General features: G+C 54.6%; 1 protein-coding gene across 1 annotated transcript in view; it reads left to right on the top strand.

The window, feature by feature from the left end:
• ZNF516 (zinc finger protein 516) overlaps positions 1-13,791 on the top strand; it is a gene marked incomplete at both ends in the record, with an annotated part of 52,200 nt that overhangs the window by 27,027 nt on the left and 11,382 nt on the right. Inside the window, one exon of the mRNA XM_080714428.1 lies at positions 9,085-10,533. Coding sequence (XP_080570554.1) covers positions 9,085-10,533 — 1,449 coding nt within the window. The remainder of the gene's footprint in view (positions 1-9,084; positions 10,534-13,791) is intronic.

Raw genomic sequence — 13,791 nt, forward strand, 5'->3', positions numbered from 1 at the left:
TCCTTCCTAAGGTTCTGTGACTGGAGTACCTTTCCAGGGACTGTCTGGCCCCAGGCGCCAGGCGGTGCTCTCTTTCCGAATCTCTTGCTTCAGTTGAGTTTTGCCTCCCACCCCGTCCCCAGGCCCAGTTGTTTAGTGTGTCTCAGGCACACCTTCTTCTCCTGTCCTGTATTTTGAGGGTTGCCAGCTCTTAAGCGAGGCAAGTTAAAGTGATAACAGCTACTTAAGAACCGGGACGTTCTTGCCTCTGATCAAGTATTTTTGACAAGTGATGTTTATCAGTCACTAGAAATTCAGTTATTAAACGTAACTAGAAACATTTCGAATCATATTTCTTTCCCTTCCTCCCTCTCTTCCTTTTTTCTTTCTTTTTTTGGTAATACTTTGGATTGAACCCAGGGACATTCTACCTCTGAGCTATACCCCCAGGCCTATCTTATTTCTTATTTTGAAGCAGGGTCTCACTAATTTGTGGGGGGCCTCACGGAGTTGCTGAGGTCTGCCGCAAACCCGAGGTCCTCCTGGCTCAGCTCAAGTGCTGAGAGTACAGCCATGCCCCCACGCCAGGCCTTGGATGGCCTTTCTGAGGCGGTGGTCCTCGTCAGGAGCTTCCCACGCTGTACCCGGGAGGAAGGTCGTCACGCACGCCTCGTAGAGATCTCACTGTAATTTGGATCTAGGCAATTTTCTTTAATATCAAAAGTGCCTGTTTGCCCCCCATCCCATAATACACGTCTGTGGACTTCTGTAGATCTTTTACACCGAAGAGGAATATCTGGTTGGGCGGGGGAGAAGAGGAAATTAACCTGCTTCATAATTAGAGCTGCTGGGGATGGAAGAACCAATTATCTCAATGTCTAGTTCGGCTGCCAGGTGAGGTCATCACAGACCTCATACGCGGGAGTTTAATTAAGGGAGGGGGCTGCTCCAGGGTCTCATTCCTCAGGTCTCCCGGTGCCTGCCGAGTCAGGGCGGGAGGTGGGGAGGCTTGAGCGGCGCCTCCTGCTGTTTCTGGTGGCGACCGCTGTCCAGCTTCAGGGATGGATGAGGGTGGCGAAAAGAGGAAGTCCCGCTGTACAATAAAGATATTCATGGTTTTGTGCTGAACGTTGTTTTCACCCTGAGTGGGAAGCCATGAAATTATAATCCATGGGAAAATGGAAACAGCCAGCCATGTGATAACTGAAAGGCCGCCGCCGCCATTGCTCCTGGTGAGTGGGGTGGAGCGGGTGAGGGAGGGTGAGAGCCTCTCCCCGGAGACATGCCTGTCCCTCCCGGGCCACGGTCACACCGACACTGCTCACACCGACACTGCGGCTCCTCACGGGGCGAGATCGCTTGCTGTCCTTGAAGGTAGAAACTGAGAAATGATGAAGCATTAATGAGAAATGATGAAGAAAGAGAACCCTGGTTCTGTCTTAAAACCGCCTGTGCAGGATCCACCAAGTTACAGTGAACCGAACAACAACAAAAGCAAAGCAAAACAAAAGCACAAGGTGCTGAAGAGGCGGCCAGTCACGGCTTTCTGGGTGCAGCCCGTGCTCTATCACTTAGAACTCAGAGCTGAAGGGAGGGCGGCGGTGAGCTGCCCACCCCCAGGGCGCCTGGTGCCGAGGGAGTCTCTTCCCCTTCCTCCCCTGCAGTCTGACCTTCGCTGGCTCCTGTCTGCCCTCCGGTCTTGGCCCACTGCTCCTCAGTCCTGGCCGCAGCTTGATTTACCCAGAGAGTTTTGCAGAGAAAAGGGACGGGCAGGCTGCTGCCCCAAGAGGCTGGCTCTGGGTGATTTCCTCCCATGATGGTCCAGCTCTGCTGTGTGTCAGGGCAGCTCTGGACAAGCTGGTGCCCAGAGCGAATGTCAGGGCATGGCCCTTGAGCCCCCGTGCTCCCTGTGGTAGGAGAGAAGGCCGGGTTCTACGTCCTCCTGGTGTTCCCTGGTTCCCTGAAACTTCCTCCAGGCCTGTTCTCCTGTGTTCCCCGGTGTGTGGTTTAGAAATCCCAAGGGTCACTAGGCATGGGGCGTACTCCTGGGCACCTGTAATCCAAGTACTTGTGAGGCTGAGACAGGAGGATCGCAGGTTTGAGGACAGCCTCAGCAGGCATTGCGACTCTCATCAACCTAATGATACCCTGTTTCAAAATAAAAATAAAAGGGGACTGGGGGTGTAGCTTGGAGATAGAATGTTTCTGGGTCCAATCCCCAGTGCCACATATGCAAAAAGCAAACTCACAAACAATAAGTGCTGGCAAGGATGTGAAGGAACTCTGCTACACTGTTGCTGGGACTGTAAATTGGTGCAGCCACTTTGGAGAACCATGTGGGGACTCCTAGGAAGATAGGACGGAACCTGCCATGTAACCCAGCTGCACTGTTTCTGGATCCCTACCTCAAAAAACTGAAGACGGCCGTGCATTGCTCCCACAGCACATCTGTGTAGAGCGGCACACTTCATAACTGCCAGACTATGAAGAGATTACAGCATCGTGGGCATATATACGATGGAATTCTACTCGGCCATAAAGAAGAACAAAATTGTGTCATTTGTGGGGAAATGAAACTGGAGAACATTATGCTAAGTGATGTTAGTCACAAAAAGCGAAAAGTCGTATGTTCTAGGGAGAAACTGGTACATGGAGGGACTCCAGACACGGGAGGGACCTCAGGGGCGTGAAGGGAGCTCCCTGGGGGCGATGGGAAGGGGATGGGAGTGGGCGTGATGAGCACAGGGACTCACCAAAGCTGAGTCCGGGCAGGCGGGGAGGGGGCGGGAGGGTGGGAGCTGGGGGCTCGGTGAGTGCGGTGTGTGTGTGCCTCTATCACCCTGGACTTCAGCAAGATGTGTGATTACAGTGCGCCCCCAAAATAATCCCTAAAGCCTAAGACCCCCAGCTTACAACACTGAAAGGCTGGGATTCTGCATGTCGAGGTCCTCAGAGCCAAGTTCCTGAAAATCACAGTTCACATGGGGAGGCAATTTGAGGCCGAGGCCCCACTACCCGCTAGATGGAACAGGTCTGGTGAAGGCAGAACTTGACAGGTGGGTCCCTGCTGCCTCCGCATCAGTAGGAGCGCGCTCCCTAGCGGCTGTCTGGCTTTCCCGCATACAGCACATACAAGTGTAGACAGGAGTGTATCGAAGATCAGAGAATTGAAAACACAGACAAAAGGGACGGGCACTCCCCTGCCAGGCCACTAAAGTCCGTGCTCTCCTTGCCCGCCACGAGTAGCGGCCTGCTTTCCTTCAGAGATGCCCTTCTTCGGAGAGCAGGCGTTATCCTCCAGCTCAGCGGCCTTCAGGATGAGACACCCGAGCACACAGATGGCTCTCCACAGCAGCAGGGAAGCCGGCACCGGTGGTGGCCGACCGCAAGGGGAGCAGTCCTGCACAGTGACTCCTACGAGGATCTTCAGAGGAAAATTAACGTGATCTGTTCTCTGAAGAGTTGTGCCCTAAAACAGACAAGGCACCTGTCCATCAAGGTTCCAGATTGCAAAACAATGACCGTGACCATTGTCCATCACTCTCCAATTACCAGAGCGAGGCCTGCAATCCCCATGGAATACTCCTTCGTGGGAATTGTTTTGCATTTTTCTCCTTTTATTTTTTTAGTTTTTTGCTATTTAAATATGTTAGCATTTTTTTTTTTTTTAGTTTTCTATGCTGTGTATTTTATTTCACATTATTTTCCCATACTAGAGGTAGAAAGGGGTAGGGGGTAAAGACTTTTAAAGAGTTCTAACTTGTTTTATGTATTTTTGCAATTGATTCCATAAAAGCACGTTGACTTTTATGGAACTTTTATGGATCGCAACTTTGGCTTTGTGTCTAAGCACCGGCCACGGACACTTCTTCCTCCATGAAGAAATGTCCTTTGTGCACATCTGCCCTTGTGCAAGATAAACTCTCTCAAGGGCCCGGCTCCTTGGGCCACTCTCTGTGCAGTGATGACCATGGTGGCGATTGGTCGATCCCATTGGAAGACCGCCGTTACCCTTACAGTGTTTCAGCTGACCGGTTATGAGGTGGGTGCACTCGCTGACCACTGTGATAAGTACCTATACGTCACACTCTTTGGCCTGTTTCTCTCTCAGTATGGCTGTCTGACGTCGTTAGATACACCTGTGTGTTTACGCCTACAAAAATAGGTATGCCCTCACGGCCTGTTTATCGTGTGGCCTGGGAGGTGTTCTTTTGGTTATACGGTTATCACATAAACCCCCATTCAGAAATGTACTCAATGTCTTAAAGATTTATTTTTTTCCTCAGAATTATATTTTTGGGGATCTTTGATCTTTTAGGGTTTTAGACAACTAGAACCTTAAAACTTTTAAGATTGTGACTTTTGGGTCTCGGGGCTTGGGGTTACAGTGTTTGGAGTATCTCTGAGAATTGTGGCCACACCGCAGACTGGCCATGTGGCGCTCTCTGGTTTGTGGCCTCGGGGAGCCTGGGGTACGTTCCATGACTCGGCTCTTGAGCCGGGTCTCGGAGCGCTGGAGCCTGGCTTCCTCACGGGGCTTCTTCCTGTTCCTTTGGAGACCTGGTTCCTTCTTGTCGTCAGCCTTTGAGTGTCTGTGCTGGTGGAGAAGGCTTTGGTCTTCCTCTTGGAGTGTTAGCCAAGCCTCTGGGCTTGTCCTTCTATTTTTTTTTTTTTTGGATTGGAAGTGGAACCCAGAGGCTTTCTACCACCGGGCTACACTTCCAGACCTATTTTATATTTTATTTGGAAACAGGGTCTCACTGAGTTGCTGAGAGCCTCACTAAGTAGCTGAGGCTGGCTTCGAACCTGCGCGATCCTCCTGTCTCAGCCTCCCAAGCGCTGGGATTACAAGCGTGCGCCACCACGCCTGGCTCGTCCTTCTATTCTTGAATCTTCTGATTTTCAAACCTCCTGCCCAGCACATTCTGAGACCCAGAGTGGAACTGTATGGGATGGAGGCTGCTTCCCCAGGCGGTGGGCCTTTGGTGGGCTCTGACCTCAGGGCAGTGGGGTCCGAGCACACAGCACGGGGACATGTCCCTGTAGTTGAGAGTCTGGGATGTCGCAGGTCCTACTGCCCTTGCAAGTTTTCCTGTAGATGGAAGGACACAGGTGGCCGTGGCCGGGGCAGTCCGTGCAGCTGAGTTCCAGTCCCGAGGTTGCATGATCAGACACTCGAGGTGTTTGGCTGCGTGCAGGAAATGTGACGTGTGGGAGAGGTGGCACTCACAGTGGGGGATTAGAGCTAGCATCTCAATTTCCCATGTGAGAGGAAATGATAAAGTTGAAAGATTCAGAACCAGGTGAGGGTCCTCACGGGAGACTGCCCAGCGCAGATGGAGTGAGTGTCTGCACTATCTGACCCTGCCTTCCCCGGGGCGCCTGCCCAGGGGGGCTGCCGGGCACCAGGCTCCGGCTTCCGGGTCTCACTCCAGCGTGGTTCTGCCAGTGCGGACCATTCGTCTTTTCTTCGCTGCTTTCTCTTCCACCCCCGCCTTGCTGGCCTGAGGTCCACCCCAAGACTCACCGAGGGAGGCATGGGCCTTGTTGCTGGCTCCCTCTGTGAGCACAGGGCCCACTTGGGCCTCGCCAGGTGACCGTGAGTGGTCCTGGTCTCCACTCTTGTCCAGCATGGATGCCTGCAGGGACCCTCATGTGTCCCCAAACCGTGCAGAACAACTCCGGGAGACCTCAGCCCCGAGTGGGATACCTTGTGTTCCCTCAGATGCCCGAGCGGCTGAGTGGTCAGAAATCCCCCTGCCCCGTGTGTGTCCATTACTTACAGAGATAAATAATTGCCTTTGTGGGACAGAACAGCAAGGTATAGAAGAAGGAAAATCCTCTGTAAACACTTAGGAAAAGAAGCCCGGCGAGGAGAGTATCTGAGCATGGGCAGGGCTGTTTCTTAAAACAGCAGCTAAACAGGGAGGCGGGGTACCTCTGTCCACATGGGGCGGCATGGAGCGCAGCTCCACAGCAGGGTGCTTCCTGCGGGTGCACCCTGGGCTTGAGAGATGCAAAGCCCCTTGGGTACCCAGCCTTGAGGAGGGATGCGCCTGGCCACTGCAGGGTACTTCCTGAGCACCTCCAGGCCCCATGGCAGCCCGGCCCTGTGCCGCACCCCAGCTCTCCTGGGGGGCATGCAGCAGTGTGTCTGCTGGGCGAGTTTTAAGTGACACCAAGAATGCTTTGCAGATGTGGAGAAAAAGTGAAGGCAAGAGGGGAGTCATCTCTTCTACAAAGTAGACCTTCTGAGGGTAGGCGTGTGCGTGTGTGCATGAGCATGTGAGTGTGTGTGTGCGTGTGTGTGTTCATGGAGATGTCCCTTGGAGACTTTGGGTAGGCAAGTTAGTAACTTTCTGAGCTTCCAGGCCTGCTGGGCAGCCTGTGTCCTGGGGGACGCAGGCCCTCCCAGGCTTGCCCGAGGCGGGCATGCACCGTGGGGCTGCGTGCCCAGAGTCAGAGATGGCAGAGGGACACTTTGGTGGTGTGGCGTGGGCCCGGCAGGCTGCCTGGGCCGAGCTCTTCTCCAGGTGTGTCACGAGCACCCTGCCCCAGGCACGCAGGGCTCGCCAGCATCCCCGGGGCGGGTGGCCGGTGGACACTCTCCCCAGCGTCTCCTTGGGTGTGTCTGTGAGGCTCTGTCAGCTCCCACCCATGGATAACTTTGACTAGAGAGTTATAGAATTTACTTGTAATTTATTACTAGTGTCCTGCTCAAAGTTCCAGCGTGATGGTTTATGGTCTTTTTTGAAACATAAAGTGTGGGGGTTTTAAACAGTTGTTCTGGAGCACCCCACGTGTACAGTGTCACATTTCACCACCTGTGTTTCCACACGGGAATGGGCAGTCTTTGGCCCTGGCTTCATGAATCCTCATTCTTTTAACACAAGGAAAACCGCCCGCCCATGTTCCTTGCTCTCTGTGACTCCTTAGGTGTGCGTGTAACATACTGGGCATGCCTCCTTTCCCCTGTTAACGCTCGAGTCCAGGGCCCTGGTGTCAGCGGAGCGGCCAGGTCCGCCGTGTACTTTCTGACCTGCCCGTGTCTGCCCACGGCTGACAAGTGGGTCTGCCCGTCGGAGGACTCCAGCCCTGCGGGGCAGTGGGAAGGCTGGCCAGTCCTCCTTCCAGAGTCCAGCCTCCTCCCCAGCCCCACGCATCACCCCCTCCCGCCAGTCACATGGTTTATGTGAGCATAATCCTTGAAGCCTGTTTCCGAGTGGCTCATTAATTGCCTCCAAGTTGAAAATGAGCATTTGCTGCCCAGCTCCCTCCCTCGGCTAAGCGCCTCCCGTGAGCTTACCCACCCTGACAGAGAATCTCCGGAAATGATTGTTTTACTAATTAGATAGAATTTCTAGGTCTTATCTAGAACATTCTAGAACACCCTGAGCAAGTAGATACATGTTTTACCATTGAACATTAAAAACCTTGTTTACAAACCACTAGTGCCAGACTCTAACAAAAGCAGGTCCCTGGCCTCTTAGCCTGCCCTCGAGACCTGGCCATGAGATGGAAGGCCACCCAGGGCTTGGCGATGAGGAGTCCTGGGTTCTGTAGTTAGGAATGTTTTAAACTCTCCAGGGTATCTCTATGCCCCCTGAAGCCTGATGTCTAGTTATAACTAAACCCAAGGCGAGGAGCAGATTTTCTGGGCAGCTGGGATGTGTCTTTGCTGGGCTGTCTTCTCTGCCTCTGGAGATGGTCTAAAACCTCCCTGGAGCATCCTGGCTCTGCGGTGGTGTGCCGTGTTCCTTGGCCAGGCATGTGTGTGGGACACCAGACCTTCCGCGGCCGGGCGAGGGTTTCTTCCAGCCTGCACTCACCTACGGCCTCCTCCAGCCCAGGTCTCAGGAGCCTGAGTCAGCACTGCATGCGAGGTGCGCGTGGTGCCCTGGGTGACCTGTTGGAGCTGTCCTAGCACATAGGATGAGGTCACCGTTTTAAGCCCGTCTGACCACGTACACAGTATGTGCTAAGTGGGAACTGTCCGGAAGCAGACAAGCTTCCTTGGATGGGGTGGGACCCAAAGGTGGACTGTGATGACCTTCCGTCTCCCTGCAGTGTTCTCCACGACACTGCCCATTCTTAATTCGTGTCTGACACTCCCTCGTCTTAACTCGGGACCTCCCTCCCATTTGCTTTGTTTTAAATGCTATAAAAAAAAAGGCCCTGGCTCCAGGAGGCAGGGGAACTGTTACCTACCTCCTCCTGACCTCCTGATGGTGAAATTCCCTGAAAACTACTGTGTATCAGACTTCATGTCGATGTTGTGGCAATGAGACAAGTGCCAGGGAGCTGCCTTGGAGTGGCGGCCTTCCGTGGTGGGAATGTGGGACACGGTTAACGAGCTGCATGGGGCAAGCGGCGCCCTTCCGTGGCTGCACTGCGGAGCAAGCGGCGTCCGCCAGAGCCCGCTCTAGTGACCCGCGGCGGGTCGCGGTGCAGGTGAAGAAGGGTGGCTGCTGCCACTCTCAGGCCCTGAAGGGGAGCGGGTGTCCAGCTTTGCAGTTGGAACCTTCGCAGGCGAGGCTGCAGGGCTGTGCTTCCGACCAGATTGGGCTGGAGTCGCCCTGCAGCCGGCAGTCCTGGAGGCCAGTGCTGCGTCCTTCGTCCTTCGGACAGTGAGCTGTTGTTGGCCCTGCCTCTGCGTGGCCAAGGCCTGCAGCTGCCCTCTCTGCCCTTCTCGCCTTGAGCTGGTCAGGGCGAGCTCAGATTCCAGGAGAGTGGGTGAAGTGTTGCGTGGTCGTGATCAGCTAAGTCCTGCTCCTTGTGGCTATGCGAGCTGGCCGCTTCCTGTGAGGTAGAGTGCGGTTACCTGCTGGCCGCTTCCTGTGAGGTAGAGTGCGGTTACCTGCAGCGGTGCCATCCCCTCTTTGGAGTCATTTTGGCTGGTTGAGGAAGGACGCCCCACGCAGAGCAGCAGATCCTTGCAGTTTTGGCATAGATAGAGCCCTGGAGGGCAAACCCAGGAGAGCCGGGCGGCCCCCACCGGCCTCCCCAGCTCATCTCGGCCCTCATGTTCTCTAAGTGCTCGTTGCCTGCGCCTTGCTGTGTCTGATAAGAAATGGTAACTTCCCCTCTTACATTTGCGTCCTCCAGGGGCACAGCCGCGGCTCTGCTGCTCTTCTGAAGAGGGAGCGCCTCCTGTGCTCTCCAACGGGGACCAGAGTCACACACTGGGAACTACCCCGCCAGCAGGAGACGCCAGCGAGGGCAAGGCTGGGATCGCCACGTCCGTGCCCATACTTGAACACAGCAGAGAGACGTCGAAATGCCCCGAGCTGCACAGACCGCCTGTGGACTTGCAGACGCCAGCGTTCCCGCTCAAGCAGGAGGGCGACGATGAGGAGGCCCCTCCAAGCTCAGAGGGGACCGATGTGCAGCCCATGTCGGAGAGCCACGCCGGCCACCCCAAGGAAAGGCCGTCCGATCTGCACAAGGAGCATCCCAGGGGAGGAAGAACGGCGCCCACCCCCGAGCTGGTCCCGCTGGACTTAAGCGTGAGGTCCACCCGCGATGACCCCAGCCACAGGGAAGTGGTATCGTCCCTGCAGGCCGCTCTGGTCACTCACTCATGTCCTTACTGCAGCCACAAGACCTACTACCCCGAGGTCCTGTGGATGCACAAACGCATCTGGCACAGGGTCAGCTGTGACTCCATGGCTCCCCAGTGGACCCAGCCCAGCAGCCACAAGAGCGGAAGGAGCAGCCTAGTGTTCCTGGCCCGGAGTGGGCGGACGGGCCCCCCGCCTGCTCTTGGGGGCAAAGAGTGCCAGCCCCTGCTCCTTGCCCGCCTCACTCGCACTCAGGTGCCCGGGGGCACGCCAGGACCCAAAGGCAGCTCTTCTCCCCTAGGAACCACCTCGAAAGCCGCTAGCATGCCTAAGAACAAGGAGAGTCATTCTGGGAGTCCCTGCGCACTGTGGGCATCGGGCCCTGATGGGTATCGGCAGACCAAACCTGGCCACAGCCAGGAGCCACCCAGTGCTGCTGCTCAGGGGGCCCCGGCCAAGCCCAGGCCTGAGGCCAGCTACAAGCCAGCGCCCACCCCAGGCAGCGGGGGTCTCAGCAGAAGTGCCACCCCCACGCCCTCGGTCATCACCCGGGTGGGCGCCCAGCCCTCAGCCAACAGCAAGCCGGTGGAGAAGTATGGGGGCCCCTCGGTGGGGGCCAGCTTTGCCTCCACCAATAAGCACAGTACCCCGGATGCCCTGAAAGCCAAATTCAGCCCTCAGCCTCAGGGCCAGCCCCCCGCCAAAGGCGAAGGGGGCCCTCCTCTACCTCCCCGGGAGCCCCCCTCCAAGGCGGCTCAGGAGCTGAGGACGCTGGCCTCCTGTCCTGCGGGGCCCCGAGGGGAAGCAGCCTCCCAGGCCCAGCCCGGAGCAGCTGGGGGGCCCCCCATCCTGCACTCCATCAAACAAGAGCCAGCGGCCGAGGGCCACGAGAAGCGTGTGGACATCCTCAACATCTTTAAGACGTACATTCCAAAGGACTTGGCTACACTCTACCAGGGCTGGGGAGTTGGCAGCCCCGGGCCAGAGCACAGAGGTAAGATGCGTGGGCTCCGTCCTCCTGGCAGTCCAGGGTTCCCCGGGAAGGTCACAGGTGCGCCGCCTGCTGGCCTGCCACGAGTCTCTGGGCAGGCACAGGTGGCCTCATCCAGGCAGAGCTGCTGGCTTCCCTGGCCCGGGGCCGCCTGGACCTCTGAGGATGTGGGCAGGGCTGCCGGCCTGGGAATGCGGTCTTGTAGGAACCGTGAGCCCGGTCAGCGGCCAGCAGTCCCAGCACAGTGTCTCCCCTGTGTTAGTTTGGAAGCCCAGCTATGTTTCCCCTCCACTGGGATTTGACAGGACCAGGCAGTCTTGACCCTGCTTCATGTTTTTTTTTTTTTTTTTTTTCCTCAAAGTGTTGGTAGATGTTCCTTGTCCTTGTTTTTCAAAAGAGAAGAATGTCTACTTGAAGTGATCGCTTAAGTTTTTAATTTTAAAAACAGCTAAAGGGTACTCTGGTATTAGTGAGCGGAGCCTTGGGAGGATGTGTGTGGGCCATGCGAGGTCTGGAGGGCCCAGCTGTGCTAAACTCCTGAAACCATTTCCCCCGTTTGCCTTCCTTCTCGACCTCAGTGTGGTGCTCATAGAAGTGCTGCCAGAGTCTCTGGGGCCAGAACTGCTTTGTACTTTGGATTTTGGGGGAGATTGGGGGATATTTTCATATACATAATGAGATATTTTAGGAATGAGACCCAACACAAAATTTATTTTTGTTTCATATATGCCTTATTCATAGAGCGTGAAGGTAATTTTATACAGTAGTTTTGGTAAGTTATATGTGAAACAAAGTTTGTATACAGTGAACCACCAGGGCCAAGCGTGGCCTGTGCTACCAGGAGTGTCCTGTGAGCACTACAGAACTTAGGTTTTGGGAATCCTTTGGATTTTAGGCTTCGGGATCAGGGATGCTCCACAGTATTTAACAAGAAATTGCTAGTGGTTTTTCATGCCCCTTTGGACACATATCTGGGACATGATGCTTTTGTTCTTAAATATAAATGAAGGTAGCTCTCACCATCCATTACGCATTACACTGAAATCTAGACCCTCTTAAAAATAAGACAAGTAACCCCCTTGTGGGCCCTGTCTCTGTTAGATGGTGCTAACCAACCCTGTCTGCAGAGAATACCCACTATAGACCCACAGTTTCTTGCTGTGGGTTACCATCTGAAATGTCTGACATCCAGTGCTTCAGACACTGTCCAAGGATGTGGTCCAGGGCTTGGGGATCTTGTCTTGTAGAGGGCACCCTATCATCACGTCGACACCTGGGCGCCCACCGGCCCATGTCCACAGGCACGCCATCTTGGCATGGTGACGCTGTGGCCCTTACTGCCCTCCAGGGAGAAATCTCGGGGGTCTCCACTTCTGTGCATCTGCAGTGAGGTCCTTGGAGCTGTCCTGTGTCCACCTGAAGACAGCAGTGTGTGAGACCTGCGGTTGCAGAGTCCATGAGCCCAGCTGTTCTGGGCTGGTCTAGGAGTGCTTCTAGGAGAAGAGCTGGGCCCAGCGTCAGCTCTGGCCCCTCTGAGGGGCGTGCACCACGCTGCGGCCATAGCCTCCAGGGAGACATGACTGGGGGACTCGGAAGTGGCCGCTCCAGGTCCCCTTCCTGCTGTGGCTTGGGTGTCTCCTAAGTGTGTCTCGGTGCCCCTGCAGGTTGTTGCTGCCAGGCAGCGCCATTGGCTGGCCTTTGTGGGAAGCCACCCTCAGTCCAAGTGTTTTCTTACAACTACAGTGAGATTCCAGAGGCGGGAGGTCATAGAGCTCGCTGTGCCGCGGGCGTGGTTTAGCAGATCCTCACCCTCTTGTCCTGTGCTGCTACAGCTGGGCTGGAAATCAGCACCTTGTTTTAACAATTCCATCGAACTAGGCCAGGCTGGTCACGTAAGTTGATGTATATGATTGACAGATTGTGGGTTATAAGGCCTCCGCGTTCGGTAGTACCTGCTGCTTTTTCTAAGAAAGTAAAAGTGACTTTTATATTAAGGTTTCAAGTGGCAGAATTTGAAGTACAAAATAGCCTGAAATATTTTCCTTTTTCTTAAAAAAATTCTAATTTTTTTTTTACGAAAGTGGTTAGATATTATCTTTCCAATATGAAAAATACTCCGTAGTCTACAAAGCTAATGTCTTCTTTTTGGACTGTTATTCATTTATTTATTTATTTATTCATTTATTTTGGTGGTACTGGCGGTGGAACCCAGGGGCTTTTCTACCTTTGGGCTATACTTCCAGACCTACTTTATACTTTATTTGGAAACAGGGTCTTGCTAAGTTGCTGAGAGCCTCACTAAGTAGTTTAGGCTGGCTTCAAACCTTCGCAGTCCTCCTGTCTCAGCCTCCCAAGCCACGGGGATTACAAGCGTGTGCCACCACACCCGGCAGACTGTTTATTTTCTAATGTGTGCACATTGAGACACAGAAGCCATCAGCAAACTGGTTCTTTAAGTTTGCTCTGATTTGGGTCTTTTAGACTTTTTGGTCTTAAAATATGCTTGCTCGTAAGTACATTTTTAGGATCTCGGCTCCCAGGTTGAGAGAACTCAAGGTGTGCTGTGTAGATCCCTGCTAAGTGCCAACCAGTCTCAGGTTGAATGATGTGGTGGGAAGGTCCCCACCCCGGGCGGCATGAGCACTGGTGCCTTCCCTTGCTGCTGGAGCCCCGTGACAGTCCTCGGCATGCTCGGCTGGCTTTGCTTCCTGAAGTGGCTGTCTTGTCTCCAGTGGTGTTTCCCTAGGGCCGGGCCTCTGGTCTTCCCTTACTTGAATGCTTGGAAAGCGCTATAGGCAGAGGAAAGCCAGAGGCTTGGTGGGTCTGAGGATGGAGGTGAACAGGACAGAAGACAGACCCTGCTCGGGGGCCTCCATGTCTGTCACCGTGGCCCCAGAAATTTGTGCAGCCTCACATTTGAACTAGGATCTGTGATGGAAGGCATGGAAATTGGTGCCGCTGATGGTTGGTTTTCTGCCCCCATGGCGCAGTGCTCTTTGCAATGTGTTACTGTCCCCTAAAGACCTCACTTATGTTTGGAGCTGATGTAGTTGAGGGTTGTAATCCGAGTAGTGGATAAATCCACTGTAATGGGTTGATCTGGGGTGTGGCCTGGGCCAGGGGCTGTGGCTGGAGGGGCCGATCCCTGGGGTGCGGCGTTGGAGATTATATGTGGTCCCTCCTCCCTCTGCTGGCTCTCTCTTGCTTCCGGCCTCCATGATGTGAGGAGCACAGCCACGTGCTCTTCCTCTCTTCGTCTCC

This window comes from Muscardinus avellanarius (genome assembly GCF_963383645.1).
Source record: "Muscardinus avellanarius genome assembly, chromosome: 17".
NCBI lineage: Eukaryota > Metazoa > Chordata > Mammalia > Rodentia > Gliridae > Muscardinus > Muscardinus avellanarius.